At 41.1% G+C, this 27,566-nt stretch overlaps 2 protein-coding genes across 3 annotated transcripts in view; one reads left to right on the forward strand and one right to left on the reverse strand.

Annotated features, from left to right (window-relative positions):
* The first annotated feature begins 10,139 nt into the window (after nucleotides 1-10,139).
* Nucleotides 10,140-21,624, forward strand: egfl7 (EGF-like-domain, multiple 7). Of its 2 annotated transcripts, none has more exons than XM_034238902.1 (9): nucleotides 10,140-10,352; nucleotides 14,059-14,285; nucleotides 14,789-14,911; nucleotides 16,697-16,809; nucleotides 17,452-17,547; nucleotides 17,793-17,984; nucleotides 19,970-20,046; nucleotides 20,391-20,553; nucleotides 21,204-21,624. In XM_034238902.1, exons 2-9 carry the CDS (start codon nucleotides 14,206-14,208, stop codon nucleotides 21,221-21,223), a joined length of 864 nt encoding a protein of 287 aa, XP_034094793.1. In that variant the 5' UTR covers nucleotides 10,140-10,352; nucleotides 14,059-14,205; the 3' UTR covers nucleotides 21,224-21,624. The 2 variants fall into 2 exon arrangements, with proteins under 2 accessions (XP_034094793.1, XP_034094794.1); XM_034238903.1 differs by lacking the exon at nucleotides 10,140-10,352 and adding an exon at nucleotides 11,517-11,751.
* Nucleotides 21,625-23,199: 1,575 nt separating this feature from the next.
* Nucleotides 23,200-27,566, reverse strand: part of agpat2 (1-acylglycerol-3-phosphate O-acyltransferase 2 (lysophosphatidic acid acyltransferase, beta)) — a 33,463-nt gene continuing 29,096 nt past the window's right edge. Inside the window, exon 6 of the mRNA XM_034238895.1 lies at nucleotides 23,200-26,629. Within this exon, the coding sequence (XP_034094786.1) occupies nucleotides 26,472-26,629 (158 nt within the window). The 3' untranslated portion in view covers nucleotides 23,200-26,471. The remainder of the gene's footprint in view (nucleotides 26,630-27,566) is intronic.

Consider the following 27,566-nt stretch of genomic DNA (forward strand, 5'->3'; position numbering starts at 1 on the left):
GCTATGTCCGTGCAGTCCAATAAACTACTATCAACGTCATGTGTTTCATGTACAAGTCACACATTTGCTTAATTTGAACGCAAATGTGGCTCTACGGGTATGTTTCCACGGCCCACAACTGTTGGCTTTTCCAGTGTGTTGCCGTGGTGAAGACAGGATGTCAGTCATGCACAAACAATATGTCTACAGGCCTTTATTAGTAAGTGGGTGCATCTCCCCGGGGAGATCTTAACGGTGCCCAGTTCTCTGCACTCAGACAACCGGAAATCTACCATTTTTCTCCAGAAAGAACCCTCAGTCCCACTAATGACTCTCTAGGAAACTGCAGCAGAGGGATTTCAAGAGGAATACAGAAAACTCTGTCCAAGTCCAGACCATTTCTCACAAATGGGCTGCAAAAATGTCACGCCCCAATCAATAAATAGAGATATGTACTCATATGTTGCTTTCACTTACTGTACGGCGGCTAAATCACTGGTATCTTTTTATTTATAAAGCCATGTTAGGGAAACTTCCGTCTTACATCTGTTCCCTGATCTCACAGCGTACTGTAAATGGCTACTGCCTGAGATCTAAAGCTGTGGTTGTATTACATGTGCCAACTGCTAGGACTGTATTAGGAAATACAGCTTTTAGATGCGCAGCGCCGCTAGCATGGAACAGTCTACAAAAGGAATGGAAGCTAAGCAGTTTGATTCCATTTCATGTTTTTAAAGCTAGGATAGACGCTATACAATCAGAAAATATTGGTGTCTGTAAATGCTACTAGTATACAAACTGTAGTATCATATAATGTCCTTTGTTTTCTGTCATGTTTGTATTAATGTTTGGAACTAATTGAAGCAGGTCACCATTGTAAAAGAGGTCTATGATCTCAATGGGTTTTATCTGTATAAATAAAGGTTTTGAATTGAATTGAATTGAATAACAGCTGGCAGGAGATGTTAGCTTAGATTTTGCATTAATAAAAGGATATAAAATGCTATTGGATTTCATCAAGGCAAATATATCCTTTGGAAAGAGTTAAGTGTTTCCCTGTGCTTTGAGTCTTTGTGCTAAGCTAACTGACTGCTGGCAAAAGTTGACATGAGAGTGATATACATCCTTTAATCTAAGACCTACTCCACAGTCACAGGTATTTTTAAAACATCGCTTTTTCTGTGGGTGATCCAGCATTGAAAGATGAAGCTAACGCAATGCCAAAAACTGCAGCTCCTCAAGTGACGCATCCAAAACCCAATTCCCACAAAGACCTTTGTTACAATGGCTAACGTTACAGCAACAAATACACGTGTTAACAGCCTGGGAAGAAAAAACGCCTCTGATATCTATAGTCGATACGGGTGATTTTTTCTATATAACTTGCCTTTTAACTTATATTATGGTTTTACGTTATGCATAACTAAGGGAATGGTCACTTTGAGGGACAGCTAGGTGTCCTCACAGGTTGCTAACCACTTTGCGTCACACACTAACCAGTCTCTGCTTATTTTTGCATTTCCCTGAAGTTAGGGGGAGTTTGCATAACCAAGGAGTCAGCAGCCAGACAACAACATTGAGCTTCACAACGGCTCTTCAGAAACAAAACATCACAGACACATATTTTACACAGTCAATAGTTTTGGCCTTTAGTCCACACTCAAATGACATTTTTGGTAAGAGAAATCTGAGCTTTTGCCAAAGTTCCTTGGTGGTTAATATTTTCAGAAACTCCCTTATTATCAGTGTTGAAATGTAGTCAGGGAAAACTAAGATTTGGGGCTTGTAACATCAGAGTGTTCGATGATATCTCCATTGTGAGGCGCTACAAATAGCTCAACATTTGTTACGGTAGACTTGGCCATAATTGCAGGTAAAACATCTGCAGTTCCTGCCTTCATCCTTTTTACATATTAGCACATCATTGTGCAGTTACTCTCCCACGTCATTGAGAAACGACTCAAAGATGAACGCTGAATGATCGCACCCACATGACTACCACAAACAACACCAGTATGTGTTTCTGAAAAGCTGCCCACTGGTCTTGGTCGTGCTCCAAATGTGTTTTCATCTGGCAAGAAAACTAAAAGAGTATTCCGCAAAATATTAAGCTATTCCTTTATGACACAAATTGGACAGTAAAGAATAAAGGAGGTCTGCATGGTTGCTTTGAGTCTGCCAGCATTATATGCATCAGGTGTTTGTACCAACATCTTTTTAAAAGAACCCAGAGGAATACACATCACGTTGAACCTTGTTTTGCTGATGGCTTGTTTATCTTGCACGCACGTTCAGCCTGGGTCTTCCCTTGTTTTATGACCCTCTCTCGCTCTTCTTACTTTTTCACAATCTATATGAAGGTTTTCAACTTCTGGATACAGCCTGGAAGCATCTTATGTTTTACTTTATACATTATTTGTTATGCTTTAAAACTGTGATATCATGTGAGTTTTTAAATAGCGTGTTGGTTCAATAACATGCTCACTTCAACCAACTCGTATAGCTCTTTTCTGTAGCATAGAAATGTGATTGTTGGTATGCATTTCCCTAAAGCTCCAGTGTGTGTGGTTGATCTGTAGACAAAACCACTCACACTTTGTGGGCACATTCGGGCCCCGCTGCTAATGCGTTGACATGGTTGAGCGCACAGCTCCTACAGCCTGTGTGCAGCAGCTATAAATGCCACCAGAGAGAGGCCCATTCGTCAGGCTGGTTTATTGAGCATTTTACCGCAGTGCATGCTGAGCTCATCGAAGGTCAAGAGGTCAAGAGTTCTATGTTCATGCTTTCTCATTAGAATGATTGACACCATTATAGGGAAGAAGCAAAAACCTGAGGTATATTATGCCATCTGTGGAGATGCAGTATCTGCTGCCCCCTGTGTTACCCCTCCCTTCAACAGGCACACGTATAGAAAAGCTGAACAAATGTGTCACTTTAGATTTGCCCTGATTGGCTCTCCGTAGCTACACAAATTTACATTTACACTAAGTGGACGTCAAGGACAGTGAGCCTTTGGATCTCGTGTAAAACCGGAGACAGACAGGAGATCAAATAACTGTAATGTTGAGACTGTTGCACAAGGTTCCTGGGGTTCAGCTGCGGTTTGACATACATCTCCTCCAGAGTCTCCGTCTGATAGACCATAACTGCTGCGAGGCCATCTGTGCTTGGTTACGAGCTAGATACCTTTTTAATGAACCCATCATTAAGACTTTAGGAGAAAGTAACGGCACTGTGCTGCTGTTCCCTCTCTGTGGTGCACTCATGGTTCCTCTAAAACAGCCATTCAAACAATACTGTCCATTATTAAAGAGCTGCACTGCAACACTGCGCTCTCCATGCAAGCTGCGTTAGTCCACTAAGGAAAATAAAATCAATTTACAACGTCACTGAGAATCAAATGATTACCTGAGAGGAGGAGCAGCACCTGCATGGAAACTACACATTACATTATTACATTACATTGCATTTAGCTGACCCTTTTATCCAAAGCGACTTACAATAAGTACATTCGACCAGGAAGACACAACCTTGAAGAAAACAGAATCATATAAGTACATCAGGTTTCATAGAGCCAAACATTTCAAGTGCTGCTCAACTGGCTTTAGGTAAGTCAACTGGCTTTAGGTAAGAACCAGAACCAGAGAGGAAACAGAAACAGATCTGCTGCAGGGAAGATTGTTAAAGTGGAGAACAGGAAAAATACTCCTTTTTAACATTACACTTAAAATATCTATATAAATGCAATCATTTTTCAATGTACAATACTAAAAGTCACTGCAATGACAGAGCTAAAAAGCTAGACGTTTTGCACTTCTTTAAACATATTTGATCTGGAGAATAGATTTCTCTGGGACTGAGAATTGTTGGAAACATTTGTGATACTATCCACAACCCAACTAATTATTAGACATTTTAATGCAAAATACACAAAAACACACATATATATTTATATCTATATATCTTTAATTTGCAAGTCAAATATGTTTGAAATGATTATTTAGGCTTAATTTTATGATTTTTACCTTTTTATATTATATCATCATATTTGAGTATTTTTGCTGGATGTGCAGTTTAGTTGTCTTGAATGTGACACTTTCGTAAAAAGGCAAAAGCTAAATATGATTGAACCATGCTTGTGAAAAGCAGTCTGGTTGACAGGTTGGGGAGAAGACGAGTGTTACTTCTTGGCAGGAGGATGTAGATGTGTTGGGTGGTCCTGGTTGTAATGGACCGGTACTCTCCCAGAGGACCCCTGGAGCAGATGGCAGCCCAAACAGAATCCTTCCTGCCCTCTGCTCCCCCCTCAGGTCTCTCTTCTGATGTAGTGTCCCAGTACCCAACCCAGGACAGCCTGTCATCAGAGCTGCACCAGATTGGGATGCATCCACAATCGATAACATTGACTGGTTGGGCTTCTTAAGTTGCTGCAGGAAGAGAGGTACTTATGTTGGGCCTTTTGGTGAAAGCAGTGTTTCTGCAACAAAGACAGACATGTTTACAGGTCAGTTTACAAAGAACACGATGTTGAGGATGGAGGGACAAGGTCATATGAATCAGTGGTTAGAAAGGTCCTGTAAGAAAAGCCGTACAGTAAAGAGTATGATAAAGGGTCCAGGCATGCCAAACAGAATTCAAAGAACAATTTGCGAAGATGATTGTTTAGCGGTCGTCTGTTTACGTGGTAAACGGTGCAAAATGGTTGCGGTTAGGTTATGCCAACAAAACATATTGATTACGGTAAGAAAAAGGATCATGGTTTGGTTTAAAATACGTTTGTGCATGTTCCCTAAGCTACCAATCTAACATCATGTGATTCAGTTACCTAGCATTACGTGACATATCGTCAGAGGTAAACAAATAACTCAAGTTTTGGTATCATGCGGGACAACGAGAGCCGGTGGATGTCCTAAGGGTTGTTTGGCTGCCTTTTAATATACGTCTCTTGTTCAGAGCGGCTAATAATAGCTCAGATGGGTTAACATTGTGTTAGGAACCTTGACTCAATAGCTTGGAGGACTCAAATGCACGACCCAGAGACAAAAAGGTTTTGAAGAAAAAATAGTCTTTACTTGCAAAAAACAAAATCACTCTTTTAGAGGAATGAACAAACTGACAAACGTAAAGCGCTCTCGTGGAGGGTAAAAGGCAAAACACTGACTTTCATTAAACAATGGCTTAGATCTTACTTCTTGGAGCAATGAACAAGACGAACCGACAACTAACAAGGGGAGACAGGACAATATATACATGAGGTAAGTGGGCACAGGTGGAAACAATCAGGGGCGGGGCAGACACTGATGATGGCGGGAAAAGGAACCAGAGCAGGAAGTAAAGGGACCTGGAATGAGACAAGGTGAGTACAAAATAAAACATAAACTAAACTAACATGACAAAACTTAACATAATTGATGGGACACAACACATTGGAGTTCATTGAAAGGTGCCTTGTTTATCTGTGTCAGATGTGAAGGACATCCACTTAAACATCTTCAACTGGCACAACATTTTGCCTCAACAGTCATTATTCCAAAACGATGTAGCCTAAAGACTTATATAATCTCTAACTTTGTGTGACCAGCGGGTTGAACCCTTTTAAAATGTGAATCAGCACAGCATTTTCATTATGAAAGAGTTAATATGCATGAAACATCCTTTTGTGTCATGCCTTTCTAACCATTCTTGAAATGAGTTATTTTCTCATGGTAGTATCACTTCCCTGTTTAGTCTATGTCTGCAGAATAATTGTATAATAATACATAAAGAAGATTGAAGAATACTTCTCATGGAAACAACACACAAAACAGTACAGTATACCGCTGCTGACAAGCCATCATAAAATGTGCCAATCCCTGCATTTTATAGCTAAGAAATAGGATATTACTCTTAATACAACAGCAGTCCTTACTGTGACACCTCAGTGTGCAGGCAATACATATCGTGCAGTAACAGAACATTATATGATTATGGAACAGGCGGGATGAAATATTTCAGGATTAGTGTGGCACCGTGGTGAGTGTTCACATTTAACACAGCCTCAAAAGAAAGAAAGTCTTGGGAGACGTTGGACAAAAAGTCGACACGGCCACTGTTCCAAACAAAACCTCAGAGCAGGAGAATTTGATTACTATGGTAAATAAGCCAATCAGACTCACATGTGTTTCTAAACGCAGAGTTTGGTGGAATGTGTATAAACTCCCTAATCTCTACGCATGTGTTGATGACAGACTGACAAGGAGAGCTGGCAACAGGAGGATGGAAACACTGTATGAAGCAGAGGCCATTAAAGGGGACATTGCAACACTGATAAAAGGGATAGTTCCACAATCACACAAACAAACAAAATGTTCAATGATTCCTGGTTCCTGCTATAGGTAAAATGACTGTTTTTATGATTGAAGTCTGGAGGCATAGATAATGGCTTCATTCCCTCATGGAGCGCTGTCTACTGTGATAAAGCGGTGAAACGGTCTTAAAAAGGGTCCTTATTCTGCTTTTTGTTTTTTCTTTGGGGGGGGGGGGGTGTTATATAGGTTGTGCATGATTCGTCTGCAAAGGCTAAAATCCAAAAGTTCCCCCAGAGGGAGGTTCTCCGCCCCTGACTGAAACGCCTCCATTAGACTCCTTTGTTTATTTCCGTACCATAATGACATCACTACAACACTTGCGCTTCTATTGGCTACTGTAGCTCTCCAACACATTGTAAGTAACAGAGCCGGCCAGCTAACCAATCAGAGCCGACTGGGCTCTGGTTTCAGACAGAGGGTGAAAAGAGGTGCTGCAGCACAGGCAGTATGAGAAAAATAAAGAGCTTTTTGAACATTAAAGCATGGAGACATGTCACAGTAGTAGTGCACAAAAGGCCCTGTAAACATAAGTACATTGTTCAGCCTCAACTTTTGTCTTGGGCGTACCAACTGAAGTGCAGATAAGACACTGACTACACAACCTAACACAAACACAATTCAAACAAACTACCTCTTTAAATAACCCTAGGAAAAAACTAAAGGATATATTTTGGTTTGGTTGGGAATTCCACAGCATCAGTTTTAAAATATGTATTGTTTAACTACCTGTTGCCATTGAAGTGGCTCACAGGAAGTGCCAGCACAAGGTATTTTCATCTCCAGGAGAGCTTTAGATGATTCCAGGCCTGGCTTTGTGCGATGCTGAGGGTGACAGGGGAGTGATGTGTTGGTAGCAGGCCTTGGACGACAGGATGTCCTGTTTGGCGGCTCAGCAGGGGCATCCTGCAGAGCCAAGACACATGCTACACTGCTAGTCCTTGAGAATACGCAGAGTTGATCAAATCTGACACTATGCTAGTTTAGTATTTCAACTTAATATGAATATGAAACGAGAGAAATGTGGGAATGTTTCTGTATAGTCTGCCTCTTTTACAGTAAACCACAAACACAATCCCACAACAATAAACCCGGATTTCCTTTTCTGGGCGGCTACAAACACATGCTATAACTATATTAAAGTATCAGATCTAAAAGCTTCTGTTATGCAAAACATTGTTCATTCTGCTGACGTCCCCCCCCCCCACAACTATTTAGCGTGACGATTTACAAGAATAACTGGAAGTGTGAAAACATAAAACAATGCAGATGTTTCCTCTCACTGAGGGCGTCAGGATTTGAGGAGTACTACAGGGACGTGAAGCCATATGAAGCTATTTTATATTATTGTTTCCATTCTACACATTTTAGGACCTACTGCCACCGGAACAGACTAGAGTCTCTTATCAGCAAGACGTTATCTCTGTAAGCTGAAGTGACAAAACAAAGCTAATAACAATCTCAGACCTAAATGTACGCAGAAACGTATTAACTGACTGAAACAAACAACAAAAGCCTCCTTCATGGACACCGACTATTGTTCTTAGAGACATAAAAAAAAACATTACATTTGAATTACGTCCTTAAATCTTTCCCTTTCCAATGTATTGTAAAGGTTTGACCGTAACTGAACTTCTTTGCATTCGTACGATATTCACTTGGAATCTATATGATCAAATGCATGGCTTGGACTGAATACTTTGTTGGAGTTATTGTTGGGCACAGCTGCCATCTTGTCCATGCCCCATCCAGGGTCACCGCTACTGCCCTTTAGCAAAATCTGTCAGGCCCTCTTTGACGCAGATCCGTTTCCTGTCAAAGTGATATTTGTATTGTTCCAAGGGTGCAGCTTCCAGAATCTCATCCCCCAGCCTTTTCCTGTTTCCTCTAAAAGAGGAAGTTCTGCTACGCTTCAGTTTTTTTTTGTGAGTGATTTTCCCCCTCCCGCATCTTTTCTGGGACAAATCTGGAACACAGACTGCATAACTTTGCTTGTGTCGGCCAAGTCTTGATTTCAAAGAATGAAAAGAGTTCCTTAAAAAGAGATACCCTCCCACTTCGGTCTCTCTTACACAAGCTTACAAACACACACACACACTGATCTTGCATCCTATATTCTAATGCGCCCCCTCTGAGCGATCAGCCTTGATGTTGAGCGGTCACCTGCGACCCCAAAGTGAAATGTTCCCATGGTGCCTCAGCACGTAGCCTCTTTGTTATCGGAGTGAAAATACTTCTTTGTATGCAGGGAGGGTCAGATCACACATTCACCCTCCATAGGCACTCAAATGAACACATACTCTTCAGCAGCAAGTGTATAAAAAGATTGAGTCATTTCTCATCATACATTTAAGGAGAGGAGCAGTCTTAGCTCTTTTCCATTTGAGTAAAGTTCTGGTTCATGGCCTCCAAAGCCCAGCCACCAAACCACACACAGAACACTGTGTCTTCGTGCAAGGGCATGCACTTAACTGTGTAAGTATGTGGTTGGATTCTGCACATGCTTAGAATGACAAATGAGTCCTTGCTGATCTCAGTTAAGCTGGGATTCAAGGCAGAGGAGGAGCGGCCCCACTGTCTTTAATACATGATGTCAGATACTGTGTCACTACTTCAAGCTTTTTTAAGGTTCACATCAGTTACCCCATCAAATGCAGGCACAACCCCCTCCAAACAAACTCAAGCACCCTTAAGAGTGGAACATGTAAAACAAACAAAAAAAGGACTCAATTTGACAGTTCAAAATTATTTGTAGCAGTTTGTAAACTCCTTCAAGAAATCTAGCACACAGTGAGGGTCTGAGGGTCATAATGTTGTTAGAGCAAGCAAGTTATTTTAAACTTCTGAATCATGAAAATGTTCCAATTCTGCAGTCTTGCCTGGCCAACACATTTTGGTGATGTCAATACATTTGAAATGTGAGGTTCAAAGTGATTTTCGTTAACTTGGAAACAGCAGTTGAGAAACAATTTTAAAAAAGGTGCAATTAGCAGCTTTTTATGTTTGAAAGAACATCACCAAATGGACCTTATTGTAAGATTGTTTGCTTGATCCTAAAACTGATTTTGGAGATTGCAAAAAATGCATGATCATGTTTTTTGGAGAACTGTTCAGACCTCATTATGAAATAAAAACATGTATTATGTTCAGGATGAACGCATTTCAAAGCTTGAACATGAAGTGCTGTTGTTTTCAGCCTCAAACAGGGAGATATATTGCTTTTCACTGCTGTGTACCACATTTAACATCTTGGCCTGTTGTTCTGACATTGCTCTTAAAAGTGCAGCTGTATTCTCTTCAAACTGGTTTAAAGCCATAGCGTGGATGAGAGTGACCAAATGTAATAGAAACGCACCATTCCCCTCATAGAGCAAGACACACAGATGTAGGAAAGGAAAAGCATGGTCTACTTCTTATCATGCAACAGTTTGGCTTTAACAAGCTGCAATTTGACAGATTTGATCTCCAAAGCTAAACATGAGCCTATATGAGCTCCAGCTAACATATCTGAAGTGGTGTTAAATCAAGCTAGGTGGAAACTGCAAAATGACCCTCCAGTTTTTATGATTGTTTCTTGTTTGCTAAGGCAGCAGAAGGCCATGGGGTTAAGAGGCCCCCCTCAAGATGCCTGCACTACAATGGGGACAGAAAAATGCTTCAAAATCAGATTCGTGAAGCGGTTTGAGCAGGATGGAGAGTGTTTGTGCAGGAGAGGGCTTTTATCAGCGGCAAACACTCACAGGAAGTCCGGTTTGGGATTGTCCATCCAATTCCTGCGTTCCACAGGAAGTTCTGCATAAAAAGCAACTGAAAAACGCCCGAAGACATTTCAGTTCTGTCCGCTGGACTCACAGGGAGCACCGGGACTCAAACCGCAAAGAGTTTTATTTGAAACCCACCACCGAGCCCGAGCTTTAAAAGAACTGGCAGCATGGAAGAGTCCAAAGATCCAGGACGGCGGCTCGTGCCCGTGGCCGCCGCTCAGCCTGCGCGCGCAAACTCACCTGATGACCCTCGACTACGAGGGTAAGATTTCTTTATTTAACCATTTTAAAGGCCGTGTTCCGGAGGTTTATACCAGACTGTCAAAATACTCTTTTAAAAGTCATGCATTAGTGGTTAAGTTGCATCTCGTAAAGTTAGAGCAAATGTCATGCTACTGCTTGGTAGCATCATTTAAAAAAGAAAAGAAAAAAAAAGTTAGTACAATTATTACAATTATTAGTAGATTCATATTTTTGCCTGTAAATAAACTAGGAGCCTGACTACCAAAAAGTACAATATTTCACTCTAAAACGACGAATAAACTAACAGGCTACAATGGAAATAATGAAGTAGGCCTACCTCAAAGTTGCACTTAAGTATATAGAATGACTTTTTTCTACTGAATTGAACTTGTAATGTGGATTCAAGAGCAGGAAAACAAAGTGTCTTTATAGAACAGGTCACACTGCCACTGTACTGTAGGAATACTGATGTACTGTTATACTACAGAGTTGGTTCTATGTGTTTATTATGTAGGCGCTATTGCAGTGTGTTGCACTATCAAGAGAACCATAACATGTATTGCAGATCCTTTCACTTTTGCTAAAAATCATACACATTAATATTTTCATAATTCCTAAAATATTAGGTTCATGGCCCGTAATGAGTTCATAATGCAAGTAATGGCCATGTAATCTAATCTAGAGTGTACAAGACATACAATATATGTTCTCTTTTTGGATTCATATTTATTTGTTAATCAGTCTAATATTTACTAAATGTATTTAAAAATGAGCTTCAAAGGAATCTTAATATTCTTTAAGATATTTCTTTCTTCACACATATAGGAAGGAATAACATTTAAAAGTAATTGTAATTATTTAATATCATATATATTCCCCATTCTTTAGGTACAGAAACAGTGCAGAAATAGTGATACTATTTTTTACCTTCAATAATAATTGCCTGTTGTTTGGCACAATATACAGTTCTCATTTATTTTCAAAATCAAAATGTAATACAATTATTGGCAACAATGAAACAGATGAATCATACTTTCTTTTTCAGTCATGCAACAAGTCCATTTTTAATAAAATAAATAAATATAGGATACGTTGTTATTTTTGGAAAGTAGTTTATGAATGAAAAGACTAATGTAGCCCATAATAACCATAGTGCAGTGACGTCACTTAACGGGTCCCCGCATTGCATGCAGTGAGCAGCGGGACCCCCAGCTGGAGGAGGGGAGGAGGGGCTACCATCACCCCCCACACGCTGCCTGACAGACAGTCTGAGCTCCGGGACTAACCTGACGGTAGTTCCATCCCCGCTCCCGTAGCTCCGCAGCGGAATACACCGGGAGTAACTTTGTTAAGAAGCGCGTCTCCACTTCCTGCTGTGGACTGAGCTCTGTGAGGGGTTCTGTTAGGGAAGCTTCACGGTGGGTGATTATTTGTATCCATGCTACTGTGCTTTATATTGGCTAGTATTGTGTTGTCAGTGCAGGGTTTACTTTGCGTTTATTTCTTTATAGGTGGAGTCACGCGTTTAATGCGTGTCACTGCGCGCGCGTGTGTGCGTGTGCGCGCGCGTGATTGTGTGTGAGAGAGAGTTACAGAGATGGAGATCTGAGAGGATGTAGCACACACAGATCTGTACAGCTGTAAACAGCGCCCTCTCATGGCGAGTGTAGGGAATGTGTCTGCTCAGTTTCTCCTAAAGCGTCAGAACAGTGGGCAGTTATTTTTCGAAATACATTTACTCTAACACTGTACACAAGTAAAACTGTGAGGTCATTCTACTCCTTTTCTTCTCAGAGGGAACTATTGATCGTTTTACTCCACTACATTTATTTTGGGATTTCAGTTACTTTACAGATTCAGATTATGAGCACAACATATTATTACTGATGCTGTATGAACATAGTTAACTACGCAGCACTATATTTATATAGTTATTCAAATGACCTCCACCTTTAACAGCTGCAACATGATCATCCACATATTCTGCATAGTGACTTGGTTTAATTATGCAACATAATAATAATATATTTAATTTCTATAGCGCTTTTCTTGAACCCAAAGACGCTTTACATTTGGGAGGGAGGGTAGACAAACAAAACTAAAACAAAGCCAAAACAAAACAGAAAAGCAGTCAGGAGGAAGTTGGTTGAGAGGGGGTGTAACATGAAGTACACTTTAATGTTGGATCTTTTAGCTTTTATTACCTAACAATTTGAATGCATGATTTGAACTTGTATCATAGTATTTCTGCACTGTAGTGGTTTATTATTTTGTACTTAAGCAACAGATCAGAGCATTTCTTCCATCAATGCCATTTGAAGATAGCATGACACAGATGCAAACATGTACTAAGCCTTGATCTCACACAGGTCCATCTGGATTACAAGCATTTGTTCTGTATGAAATCAAATTCCAGTACTAGGAATATGTCATGTGTTTAATGTAAGACTTCCTTCCATCTCCACCACTTCATCTTTGCAGAGTGGTTTTCATTATCCCTTGTGTAGGAACATTGGTAACATACTGTATGCACCCCATAAAGCACAAAGCATTTAAAATATTTAATATCCTTCCATGATTTCACAATAAAAGCTAATCGTATCTCTTATACCCGTAACCCTGGAGCAGCTTTCTCATCGTCAACATAATACTGATGCTTTTATTGCCACACGTGCTCGTGTTGTCTTCAAAGTGGCCTCCTGAGAGTCCCCCCCGCTGCTCTGATTTGTGAATGAACGCAGCCTGGGATCACAGAGACATGCAAGCAGTCAACCAAAGCTTAACATCGCCCCCAGGACAACTGAGGGTCCTCCTGCCGGCTGCGGCCCCCGATAACCTGCCATCCCACCCGGCTGGCTTCAGTGCCCTGTTAGAGATTTCCCATGAGTTTTTCAAATCTGGCGTGTTAATGTGTGCCTGTAGGAGGGCGTTGGTTCTAGCTGTCTCTGGAAGCGTTCCCTTTCTTTAATCCTGTACAGTATGTAGCCAATTCATTTGAAAAAGGTGTGAAGGGATAAGTGAGCGTTTGTGTGAAGGGAGAGTTCTCTGTCCTTGTGTTGTAATCCAAGAATCCATGCAGATCAGAGAGTTTTACCCGCTCTATCCACAACAAATCCGGACTGTATCTACTATATGTGGGACCAAGTCATTGATTATTAAGTCCCCAAGTCCTAAACATTGATATTAGAGAAAAAAGTAACTGCAGTGTGCACTTTGTGTGGTTTTTAGGACTTGGGGTTTGACTTAGGTCTTGAGTGCAATGACTTGTGACTGTGACTGGCACACAATGACAATAATGGTCCCGCCTCGGCAAGGATCTATCGAGACATCTACAAGTTAGTTGGAGTCCAATAAGTCACAACAAAGCTTCCTGTGCTGTAGGGAGCGTTGGATAGTCGAAGGTCTATGCACATCAAAATGTACAGAGATGGCAAACGAGCCCTTAACTTCAAAATGATATATTTTTTCTTTAAACAGCTCTAAAGATGTCCAATTCGAAACAAGTGCATCTGGCATATTCGGCAGTTACATTAAATTAAGTTTCGCAATGTTACCAAACTTTACAGACCTAATCAAAAATGCAGTCAGGCAATCGTGGACAATTTAAGAACAAAACTTCTTAAAAAATGTATCTGGGTTGATGAAAGTAACTTATTTTTTAAATCCCGATAACATAATATGTGTTGAGTTGGTGTATGATTATCTCCATTTCCCTCTCTTTGCAGATAGCTGGAGTCGCCGTGGAGGAAAACGTACACAATCACAGTGAGGAGACTTTGGCTAGGACCCTCCTCCTCCCTTCCTCTCCCCTCCGCCTGGCACAGAGAAGAGTGTGAGAGACGGAGCGAGGGAACGTGGGAAAGAGGAAGACGATGTACCAAACGCTGCTCCTCTCCTCCTCCCTCTTCATCCTCCATGTGATGGGCACTCCACAGTACTACGCTCACCACGGGTAACAGCACTTAATACTCTTCCTGTGTTTATTATGGGCTGTCATCTGACCGGCGTGCCTGTTACAGAGCAGATCTCCACTTCAGACCTGTTTGTTTTAGCAACATTCTCACCCAACGCCAATATATACAGATTGGTGAAATGACATTTAAACGTTTTCAGAGCGAACTCTCTCAGGAGCAGAGCTATTAGACGCACGGCATTATGGGGGAGTCTCCAGGCTCATCTTGTCATTTTCACTTGATTTGCACAAAGACCAAAATAAACCAAAAGGTCAAGAGGAGCCAAAGAGGTCGAAGGTCAACTCTTTTCTCTGACACATTGAGTGAGTGATTACACGGGTCAGTCAGAAGCAATTAGGCGCCACGCCAACTTCTGGTGACAAACTGAGGAGTTTCACAGCTTTCTGAATCAGACAGAAACTTCTCATCTAAAACCAGCTCTTTGGAGCCTGAAGTCTCCCTTTCAAGTTTTACAAATATTTCATCTTTCCCTTTTTCTCAGGAGGAGGGCATGCGGGCGAGACCTCCATCACAGCGCTGCCATGGCAACAGAGTCGTACATCGCGGCGGTGCATAATCCCTACATCACCCTGTGTCAGGGGCATCGCCTCTGCAGCACCTACAAGTGAGACAACCTTTATTACAATCTGACATTTTCATCCTTTCCTGGGGAGAGTTTCACTTTGTCACTTATTTAGTTTGAATGTGTAGTCCTTTGTCAAATCACCTAATAAGTTATTCTCAAATGTAGTCATTCTGTTTCTTAGTTGATTGAGTCCGGGCATTTTTAGTCTTATCTTAAATTAAACAGCAAGTGTAGTTTTAGTCAATACAACTGTTGGCATTTTAAACATTTGTAGTCAGATAATTATATAAAACAGTAAATAAAATTAGCCCAAATAATAATTGATCATTTTTGAGTCTACTCATTACTCAAGAAAACTGTTGCACTGAGAAAAAGTCTATGATATTTCTTCTCTTATTTCAAAGAAAATAAAGAGCGATTATAGTCAAGTGTATATGTATTAAAGTACACTTTAGTCTAGTACTTCTTTGTGTGTTGATATAGTCAGTGATCTTTTCATTACATTGGAAACCAGTCAGTAGACAGGACCTGAGTCCAAACAGCGTTGTAATGAAGCCTTCTCAGGATGTATCTAATAGAGACGTAAACAATGCTTGACATGTTGAGGAAGAGGAAGGGTTAGACATGCAGTCATAAATAGATGCAGACTTTCTCCCACAAACACAAATACATGTTTTCCACAGAACTGGGTCATGGTGGCACATATTTGGGTGGAATCTAAATATCGAGTGCTTTGTGTAACTACGGGAAATGAACTGCCTGCCGGACCGCAGAGACCGCGGCCGTGTTTATTTTGGACTCCCTCCATTCCTACACACTCTCAATCTCTCTCTAGCTTTCTCCCCCTTACATACCCTACATTTGAATAATTTCTTTTTAACTCTTCTCTCATCATGAAAGCATTCTTTTAGTCATTCTTTTTGCAAATAATGTTGGCTTGTCTCAGACAGTTACAGGATTACTTATCTTAAAGTGATTCTCCCTACAAAATCAAAACCTCGAGTCTGTCAGACATGAGTAAGGGATAAAGAAAAGATGGAATACCGGATCTAATTTCCTAGATGTTTTGGGTTGGATTGCAAGGGAATATACTAGGTGGTGAATTGAGGGAAGAGCTAAAAAACACACAAAGTAAAAATGACAAGAGAAGATCAAACTTAAAAATGTAAAGCAGCGTGCGTGAGGTGCCTCTTGTTGGAGACATTTGCTCTAGAGATGTCTCTTGTCTCCTTCTATTGAATACAATAAACTAGATGGCACTCAACTCATGTTGCAAAAAGTGGCAAGAAATCCAGAACTGAAGAACTGGTTACTCAAGATAATCCGTACACAAAACTGAGCTAAAGGAAGAAGCATTGATCTACATTCACAAAAAGACAAGAAGCTCTTGATAAGGCCCAAGATGTAAACATTATTGTCAACCTTCGTTTACAAATGTTTTTTTGGGCGAGCCAGGGGCCATTTTGTTCCATTATATTGTGAACAATGAAGACACACCAAACCAAGGTTAAAAGGAAAATCTGTCTTGTTGATTTTAGGGGGAACTGTCCCTTTCTAAACAGTCTCTTGTTTATAACTTTGTACCTCAGAGTCTCAAGGATTTGACTCTGCATCTTGTCTCCTGCTTCCTCCCCCCTCCCTCCCTATCTCCTTTCTGACACACTCCTGGAAGTCAGTGGTCCGTGGTTTCAGTGTGCCACCAAATTCCCGCTCTCTCCTCAGCATTTTTTCAGTCTGACAGAGGATGGAAAAGGCCACCCACACGATGACCACAGCAGCATTATGAATATCCAGTAAATCCCTAACTGTGTTTTGTCTCCACAGGACGGTGTACTCGGTGGCGTACCGGCAGGTGAGCAGAGCAGCCCCTTCCTCAGGTTTCTACTCAGAGTGCTGCCCGGGCTGGAGGAGGTTTCACTCTCACGACTGCAACCAAGGTAACAGGGAGCGACGTGTGATTGGTTCATCTGTCAGTCTGTACCTGCATCACCTGCTGCATCTGTGGAGTGGAACAGCTTTTAACATGTTACAGGAAGCATGCATATTCACTATCTTGCCAAAATGTACTCACATGCTTGTACTCTAAATATGAAGCTACAGCTAAGTGGTGTTTAGCCTAGCTTAGCATACATTCTAGAAGCAGGGGGAAACAGCTGGCCTAATTCTGTTTAAAAGGTTAAAGAAAGAATACAAAAGTCTATTAAGATTACTTTTTGTGTTTTTAAAGGAACACTTCACTCCCAAAATGATCATTTACAGATTCAATCATTCTTAATTAACCCGGCTTACATAAGTCAATATCTTAAAAGAGTTGAGAGACCCACAAACTAAAAGAGATACTTAGGGGTGTATTATAACTTCAAGGGGGGGCTTCTGTACTTGCATGGTTATTATTTGTCCAGGTACAACGATGCAACCAGATGAAACTGCCTCTAGCCAAGAAATATTACAGCATGTAACTAAAGATAAATGTCTCCTGGCTGTGGCTTCATGTCTAGCATCTTCATATTCGATTTTCTCTCAGAAATGAAATAAGCCTATTTCCTCGAATCCTGAATCACTGTAAATGTATTTTGCAGCTGTGTGTGGAACCCCCTGTGAGAACGGAGGTACCTGCTTAAGACCCAACCAGTGTGCCTGTCCGCTCGGCTGGACGGGACACCAATGCCAAACAGGTACGTACGTACACACACACACACACACACACACACACACACACACACACATATACACACACACACACACACACACACACACACACACACACACACACACACACACACACACACACACACACACACACACACACACACACACACACACACACACACACACACACACACACACACACACACACACACACACACACACACACCTGGCCGACCACACAAGTCACCCATATCTCTGTGTTTCTTGTCAGATGTGGACGAGTGTAGCGAGCAGCATCCTTGCACTCAGGAGTGTGTGAACACAGCTGGCAGCTATCGGTGTGTGTGCAGAGACGGCTTCAGACTTACAGGAGATGGCCATTTCTGTCAAAGCCTTCCTCCCCCCCCTCCTCCACCTCCTCCTCCCACCACCCAGGCAACAGTGGGTGGTCACACCGATGCGGGTAAATGAGCATCACAGGAGTGTGTGCGTTCACTCACACATGGTGCCATTTTTTTTCACAGGAGCACAGAAGAAGAGAAACATAGCCAGCCTCGCGGTCCATTATTACTTTTGGTACGCGCTATGCCACTCTCAACTCGTACCGTGAGTAATAATGCACTGCGACTGGTGCCGACTGCAGACAGATGTCTTGTGGGGGGGCCCTGTGGGGGGCCCCGTGAGGCCACACCGGGACCACTTCTTTGATAATGACTCAGTTGTACTCCTAATAGTCCTGCGAGTACAGCACACATCTGACTCTAATAGAGCTCCCATGCTAATACAGACATATTTCCATCCCCACACACTACATTAGTTTTCTTAAAATGTTGCAATGTTGCCTTTAACCACGGTTTTAGTTTGTGTGTGCTTCCTGTTTCTTAGCAACCAAGTCTTTAAAAGTAGTAGTTGACCCCATGACATTCCTTTTCATTCCTGTTCTGTGTCAGCGTTATTGCTCCAATGCCTTTATTGGGAAGATTTATGCAACATGAAACCTTAAAGAAGACTTTCCTTTTCCCCGAAATCTCCCCAATCTTTATCCCCCTTTAGGGATTATTTACGAGTCACTAAACTGTAAATCCAAAGGGGAAACTGTCTCATGTGTTACAGGATGAAATGTTTCTCGTGTTAATGTGAGATAGGCAAACTTTCTTTGGCTTTGCTCCAAACTCCCTCCGATCTATCAGCGTTTCTGTTGAGAGAATTGTCACTCAAAGTGGGATTCCTCAGCTAACACGAGACTGTTAATCCCAGGACAAAAAATCCTGTGAGTATCGGCAGGTCAGCAAAATAAAAAGAGCTGGTGTTGAAAAGCCAAATATGACAGATCTTTATAGTCTTTGAAAGTGACGAATGGGTTATTTGTCTCAGTTTCACAGCTAATCTTCTGGGATGCAATAAGGCGAGGAAAGATGTTCTGGAGACTGCATCCCAATATATTTGTTCACGCAGGGATGTTTATGGAGATCACAAACATCAACACAGTTTGAAATGCTCAAAAAGTACTCCATAGCTCTGACTCTGCCAAGCCGCTGTGGAGGAGTGTTGGACTGCGATTGTGTCTCTCCATCTTCCTCCTTTCTCTTGGCCAACACTTCTATTCTCATTCCAGCTCCATCAGCCCTGTCTGCTGGGGGTCACCGCCGACTCCCCCCCTTTCCCTCCTCCTCCTCCTCACCCTGTTTCTGAACTCATTCCTGTCTCGGTAATGGACTACATCTGGGAGAGATTGAGCCGCTCGAGCTCCGTCTGCTAAAGCCCAGCTCAGAAAGCAGGGGGCCCCTAATGTTGCCTCCCGATCTGCATCCCACCTTCTCCAGGGACAGTCCCCTCGAGTCCAGCCGGGCAGACACTCTCCCAATGCATGTTCACACGGGGGATGATTGACCGCTCTTTCGGCTTGTGTATCGGCTTTTTTTCAGCCGTTCCCATGTCCGTGATTCCCTGCTGTGCCCTAAAATCTGTGGCCCTCAGCCTGGTTTCTAGGTCAGAGACGTTGCAGTGGTATATCATTCGAGGAGAGGGATTGATGGGGGCAGGATTCTCTGAGACACTTTTCTTAGATATAAACTTTTGGTACGAAAATTCAAACTCGGCTGTCAGCCTCCCCTGATGCAGAACTGCAACGATTTTCATGACTGATTCATCTGCCGATTAATCCTCAATCGTTTGGTCTCAAACATTTCTGAAAACAGGGTAAAATGTCCATACTAGTTTCTCAAAGTCCAATGTGGCTTTTAATGTCTTGTTCTGAGTCCAAAATGTCTATCCTAAGGCATTCAATAGTTTCTGACTGTGGGAAAGAGGTTTAAAAAGAAAAATTCCCCAAACTACTAACAATGCAACCTTCTTTTGACAATTATTGTGATTCCCCAAATTATCTTTTCACTGCTCCTCACTAACTGATGGCAGCTTTTTCTGATGTTCATGTTTGTCTGTTTTCAGGTGGAGGGATCAGCCAGATGGAGAATGTGACGGAGGAGGTACAGAGCCTGAGGGACAGAGTCGAGCTCCTCGAAAAGGTATAAAAAAACACACATGTTAAAACGCACATGAATAAAAGCCACCTACCCTGATACCTCCAGCCTCGCTCACCAGGAACACCTCTGCTCCGTGTATGATATAAAATCTGAGCTGTTATTTAATCACCTAAAAAAGATTCTTTAAAATGCCAGACTTACACAACGAGATTTTTTTTAGGGGTTTTAATAGAACCCTGCTTCTGTTTAGTGAAATAACTAAATGCAGATTAGCTGTTCTGGTATAATCACGCTGTAGGTCGAAATATTTTTTTGTTTACGAGGTGAGTAATAGCACTTTTCTGGGGCTGTTTTCTTTATCACCTCATTCCCTCTCCTCGGTGCAGAAGCTGCAGATGGTGTTGGCTCCGTTCAGCAGCTTCTTCCCGCCGTCGCTGGACGATGGCTGGTCCGAGAAAACCACGTTACTGTCCCACTCCTTCCAGCAGCTCGACCGCATCGACTCCCTCAGCGAGCAGATCGGCTTCCTGGAGGAGCGCATCGGAACATGTGAGTGACCACGATTGACCTTTCATCGCTCAGAGGTCAAGAGGAGGGAAAATCCAACGTTTAGTTTAAAGGGGCCCAATTATGCTTCTGCGGTTTTCCCTAGGACTCCCTCGTTTATTTCCGTAACATAGTGACATCACTATGTAACACTTGAGCTTCTGTTGGCTAGCGCTCCAACACATTGTACATGATAGGTTAATGGGCGGGACACCTCTAAGCGGTTGCCCAATCACAACAGAGCCGGCCAGCTAACCAATCAGATCAGACTTGGCTCTGGTTTCAGACAGAGGGTGAAAAGAGGTGCTTCCGCAGTATGAGGAAGATAATATCACAGTAGAGACACACAAATATGAGCCTGAAAATGAGCAGAATATGGCCCCTTCAACACCACTGTTGCTTTGAGTCCGAAAAAACGTTTTTTTTTTTTACTTACTAAAAAAGATTGTGTAAAAGCCAAGAAGTAACAATTTATTCATTATTTAATCAAATAAAATGTATTTATAGAAATTGAATAACATAATAAAATCTTGTGCCAGTAATACAATAACCGTTTTGGCTAAGAAAGTTAAGTGACATTCTCAAATCTAATTTTACCTTCAGGAGCTTTAATGGCCAATTCATTGTAGTAACTGTTTTCTTTTTCCTTGTAGGTTCTTGCCAGGAGAATTAGCCAAACATTTCCAGACATCTCCAATGAAGTTAATAATGACACAAACCTGCCAGAGAATGTACAAACAATGATGGCCGAGAGCAAGTTCGCAAGAGAGGTGACGGCATGAAGCAGAAACGCACAATAATCATCACCTGTGATTTTCACTATTCCCAACAGTTTCATTTACTTTTCTTGTTGAATCCCTGTAACATCTGAATGAAACCCACTGAGGGTCAAAGGTCAAATTGGCCACTTTGTTTCTGTTTGTTTTTGCATCAGTGCAGCTGTGTCCTCTGTCAGAAGTGGACATCTGTATTTATCTATTTAAATTATGATTAAGTTTAGTTATTTCTCTGCGTTCCAATAGACATTTCTACCTAGTTTTGTAACATTTTGTAATAAAAATTCTTAATCAAAAACGGTGCAGTGTGTGCTCACTGAGAGGATTACTGAACAATGTTTGCAAATACAAATACACTCCTGATATTAGATCCAACATGAATCTAACACAACAGAGGAGGTCTCCTGTTGGTCTCTCGTGTATACAGTACTTTATTCAGTGTGGCGGAAGTATTCAGGTGCTTGACTTTAGTAAAAGTATGTATACAACAATGTGATGGTACTTTATTACAAGTAACAGCCCAGTAATTCAGTAAATATAATGGTCAAAATATAGTTTAACTATCAGAAATACTTTTCCAAGTGTTTAAAAACTGAATTTGTTAAATTAAGGGATTATCTTTTGGTGTTTTCTGTTGTAATAAGCAGTGGTGGGAAGTAAATACATTTACTCAAGTACTGTACTTAAGCACCATTTTGAATTACTTGTACTTTACTTAAAGGTAGGGTAGGTAATTCACTTCAGAAACACTTTTTGTTATATTCCATGGAATGCTCTTGACATCCCGATAGCAATGAATACATTAAATGCTTTGACAATAAATATTTATTACAAACATTTCATCTGTGGAAGCCGTGGCGCTGTACAAAGCTAGTCCAGTTATCTGCCTCGGCCCGCGGCAGATAACTTGATGGCCTACCTGCCTGTCAGCCTTCCATCTCATGCACACATTTATCTCGTGCCCTCATTGGTCATGTGCGTGTTCGTGTGTGTTGGAGGAGGGGCTCTGTAAGGAAGTCTGAAGGAAGGGGCAGATTCTTTTCGGTTGTGTACTTTCAAATTCTAGCTTACGCGAGCTGGTTTCTCCATTCTTACCTACATTACCTTTAAGTATTTACAAAAAAACATTGTGATATCACTAAGAGACCAACATTTGGTCATTTTCAGACAGGTTTTTAAAATAAATGGATCAGGACAAAAAGAGAGAATCTTTTTTCATGAAACTTTCAGAGTCTCTTTACACCATTTATGTATAAAATACATTAAAAAGTGGATTTTGCATAATAGGTGACCTTTAAAGATAAAATAGCAGAAAATGAAAGTACTCAAGTACCTCTAAAATGTACTTAAGTGCAGCGAGAGTTAGGGTTGCAAAATTCGGGGAATTTTCAAAGATGGAAACTTTCCACGGGAATAAACTGGGAATAAACTGGGAATTTTCTAAATCGAAGGTTGGCTCTTCATAGGGAACTAAATATAGTTGGGGGAAGTATATTTTAGCATAATCTTGACTAAAACAAACAGATGCCATTCAAGTACACTTGAATATCCATGCCATAGCACACTGAAAAACTGGTTGGCATTCGGGCAAACCTAAGGCTCTTTGTGCCTGACACAGAGCCATCCTCAACCAGGCTGGACAGTGACACTGAAGAGGAAGAGTTGGATGTTGATGAAGCCCAGGAAATGACATGTTGAAATGTCATGTTTTTGTGTTTAATTTTGCATCGAATATTTCCAAAATTCCCCAGCTTAAATTCCCATTGAAACTTTCCGGAAATTTCCCGGAAACTTTCCGCCCCTTTCCAACCCTAGTGAGAGTACACCGACTATACTCTAAATCTGAGGAAGGTAAAGCATTTCAGTGCACCACTTAAGAAAAAAAGAATTGATTTTATTGATTCTTTTGCAAGGCATTCACGTTTACCCAGAATAAGTGAACGCAAGAACACTTTATAATGAATATTAACCACATATTATAATGGACGTCTATACCATCATGTGTGCATAATAACACACACATACATATAGTAAGGGACCACACACACACACACCTCTGCAGGATGTCAGCTGTTTCTCATATCCATCTAAAGCAACAACCAATTACACTTTGAATAGCTTTGGTGAAAATCAGAGAAAACTTGAAATTCCTTTTTTGTTTTTCCACCCAAACTCAGCATGAAAAGTGCTTTATTAAGGTTCAGAACACTTTGAATATATGTTATCTTACAGTATCTGTGTTCGTAAACAACTGCCCAACATTTCAACCAGCAGAGAAACTCACAAATTCAAGCTTATGACACAATGCTTAGAAATCACACATCTGTATTACAAAATAACAAATAAATGAACATGAAATAAATGGATAAAACACTCTGTTAGCTAATGTGTATGGTATAGTTCATATTTTGGAAGAAATCCATTTTGGTAGAGTACTTTATAACATTCAAACCACTTGCTGCAACGGTAAAAACAGCAGATAAAAGTCAATAAATATGTTTAAACTAAGAAAACAAATCAATTAGTATTAATAGGGGGGATATATACTATACTGGCTTGAAATGAAATGAAACCCTTAGTCATGTGTACTTAAAGCCGAGCACAGCAGGTATGTTGCTCTCACCTATGTACAGGCTTAGTAACAAAGGTTGATACATTTAGACTGCACACAATCTTACTGCAGAGATTCTCTTGTGAATGGATTTAACATTAAATGGTCAAATAATATCAAATAAATGTCATTAGATGTGACGCCCACTGCAGAGGATTAGGGCCATGTGAATTTTCTTTGGAGATCTGACCAAAAGTGGATTTTTTCTGAGAAAAAAAGTCAGAATTCTGAGACAAAAGCCAAGGTTCTGATAAGCTCAAAAAAGTCCGAATTCTGAGATAAAGCCAGGATTCCGACAAGCTAAAAAAGTCCGAATTTTTCATTTTTTTCTCAGAATTCTGAGATTTAAAATTGTTTTAATATTTTGAGTTCTGAGAAAAAAAAGACTGAGAACTCAAGTAAGACATTTTTTGTTGTTATCAGATCTCAAGAAATGTTTCACATTCACCATGTTGATACTTAGAAAATAGGTCAAACATTAAAATACAGTTATCAATTTTCCTGAATGCTGAAATACATTCTCAGATGGGGTTTGATGGCCAAATGATTCAGGAAACTGTGTAAAGGCAGTGAGCAAAGTCAAATGTAAGACCTGGATGTAAACTAAAACAGTTTAGTCGGTTCTATGCGGTAGCGGTCATTGTCATTACATAATATAAACATCATTTGAGCATACATACATTGAGCCCAACAATCCACAGGGTGCAACAAGTAAAAACAAACTTAAGGCCAACATTTCAACAGCTTTTAAAATAATCTACTATTCTTCTACGAGGTTCAGTAATAACTGAATCGGAACATCACACCTAAACCAAGGTTATCACCTTCATATGGATGAAATCAAAACAAATATGGGGACAAACCTTAAAAGGAATACTTTACCTACAAAATGACCATTTCCATGTAAAGGACCCCGTGTAACCTTTAATTATAGAAGAAAACACAGGTTGGACTCGCAGAGCGCATGTGAGAAACTGTATTTCAAATTGTAAGCTTTAAAAAAAGAAGCACGTGTTTGGGAAGTATTGAAAATAAAAATGGATTTTGTTTAGCGTGTATGAAGGTGAAAAAACCCAACGTTTTCTTTAAGAATTTGAAGTGAGTCATTCGTCATTTTGTGGCTAAAGTTGAATCCATTCTGTGATGTGGAACTACGTATGCCAGGTTTATTAGTAATTAGTGAATCTTCAAGTTAGAACAAATAAAATCAGACAAAGTAAAAAAAGAAGCTTGAGATCTAAAATCATTTCACGATTCTTCACAAGTTTGACCCTTTCCCTCCAACAAGAGCTACCTTGCATCATTGGAAGTCATATCATTGGAAAGTGAAATCAGTCCGGAGGACCGATTATTCAGTCATGTTAAGATAACAATGGTTTAACTTTGGAAACTTTCCAATAACACTTGTCATGGCACAGCCGGCAGCTTGCACTTTGGAGCAGTAATGCTATACATCGTTGGACATTGCACAATTTGAAATCCCCTTTTTGACACATCTTAAAATAGGTTCACTTGTGAGTTCCTTTCCGAGCAGCAAAAGTCACTTCTAAAAAAAATTTAAAATAGAAAAAAAGACAAAGCAAGATTATCCCATTTAGAAATAAATAAAAATAGCAAAAATACAGCGAGACAAAAAACACTTGTTGCTCGACGCTGCACCTGGTTATTTCTAATCTTTTGGAGAGAAAATGCACAATGACACACCCACAATGCACAACATTGAAACTGATCAGTCCACTAGAGTCCAGTAACTCAGTACAGATGGGTGCTATTGTTACACACTCTATCTTGAATTCCCGGCTTCCTGACATCATGAAGTATGTCCTGGAGTTTATCGGTCAGTGAATTTAACAGCCAATGTGGATTATAGAGTTGAATTCATAGCGACAGAACTTAAGAAGTGTGCAGCCGCCCGGCGTTGACCTCTCACCTGGGCACACTCCACCAGGGCAGGAGACCCCGCTCCTTATGTCTTTAGGCAAGAGACTGGAATGCAGATAACAGGGGGGGGACGACGACACACACACACACTAAAAGGAGATGAAGTCCTTTTGAATTAGTGTGTGAAAGAGGGTAACTCAAATAAATGCAATGTGAGAAGAACAAGTGGGTTTCACTGAACATAAAGAGGCCAAGGATTATCTGCTGAACAGAAGAAGGTAAGTGGAGAAAAAAGGCCAAAAAATTCAAAGTACAAAATGGTGATAAAATAAGACGTTAAAATAATTAAAGCCAGAGAGAAAGCACGGATGGAGGTGGACAGAGCCATCCAAAAGGCATGCACGAAGAACAACATACATCTGTACTGTCGCCCAGCCGTCCGTCACTCCACTCGCGGTGCAGCGCGGCTGCTGATTCGCTGAGGGTCGGGACCCACTGTGCTGAGTTCAGGCCGTCCACCAGACAAGAGGAGATTTCACAACTGTGTCATCTCCTGGCCAGGTGAAGGGACGACCTGGGGGGGAGAGGGGGGAAAGTCTGGGGGGAGGGATGGGCTTTAGAGGGGACAGAGGAGGAGGAAGTGTGGTAAATGTTCAGTGCTTGCACGGCCCGTTGCTATGGGGTACGGAGTTAGAGATGCTGAGGAAGGAGGAGTTCATCAGGTCGAAGGATTTGTCGATGAGGGAGGGGATGTCGTCTGACGTCAGCCCCTTCGTCTCGATCTTTGGGAGGATCTTGATTCTGATGGTGCCTGCAGGACAGAACACTGTCAGGAGTCACATCAAGGAGCTGAGAGGGCATCTCAACTGATGCTATCATCACAATAGGATAAGCCTCGTTTCAGGACTTGTTTTCTACTATCAGTGTGTGTCTTGATAAAGAATGCTAAAGTCAGCGTGAGGTCCATATGTCCAGCGCCACTTTTTGGCTGAAAGAGACTATCAAAGCTGTCTCTCAGTCTTCAGACGAAGGCTCCTGATTCACGTATCCTGTCTCTTATACTGTTGTAAAACAATAATCTATAACTTCAATCACCAGCAGTTCTGTGTTTCTATTGTTCTGTATTCCAATGTCCAGAGTGCTGGTTAACAGATCCACGACAGGACTGCTGACACACTGCATGTTGTATGGTATACAGAGAGACAGGTATCCAATACCCTGTTGTTAAATACAGTACGACTGTATACCCCATTGTATTACAATGAGTACTTTAAGAACGGTGTATTAATGAGATGAAACATGTGGGCATTGTTGTACTCCTATATGCATGCTGCATCTTTCATAGTGACAAAGACTTGGCTGCGTCGTTGGGTTTTGTAGGATTTCTATTTGGGAATATTGGGAATGAGAGGGGAGCTGGAGACGCCATAGCAAAGATACAAAGCTGGTTAAACATCAGCAAAGTATTCCTTTTAGAGTTCCTCCAGTCTTAGTTGGATATTTAAGCAATAGGTCACGACAGGCCGTGGTATATGGTCATTATACGCTTCGCGTCGGGCCGATCCACGCCCCTTAGCTGTGATACAATGACCATATACCACGGCCTCTCGTGACCTATTGCTTTTATAAAACGGTTACAAAGTATGGCAATATGAAAGAAAAATACACACTCCAATTTAAATGTGAAAAGTAACTACAATTCTACCCGTGATATACGCTTATTATATCATGGCTAAGAACCAATCAGA

Source organism: Gymnodraco acuticeps, unplaced genomic scaffold, assembly GCF_902827175.1.
Source record: "Gymnodraco acuticeps unplaced genomic scaffold, fGymAcu1.1, whole genome shotgun sequence".
NCBI lineage: Eukaryota > Metazoa > Chordata > Actinopteri > Perciformes > Bathydraconidae > Gymnodraco > Gymnodraco acuticeps.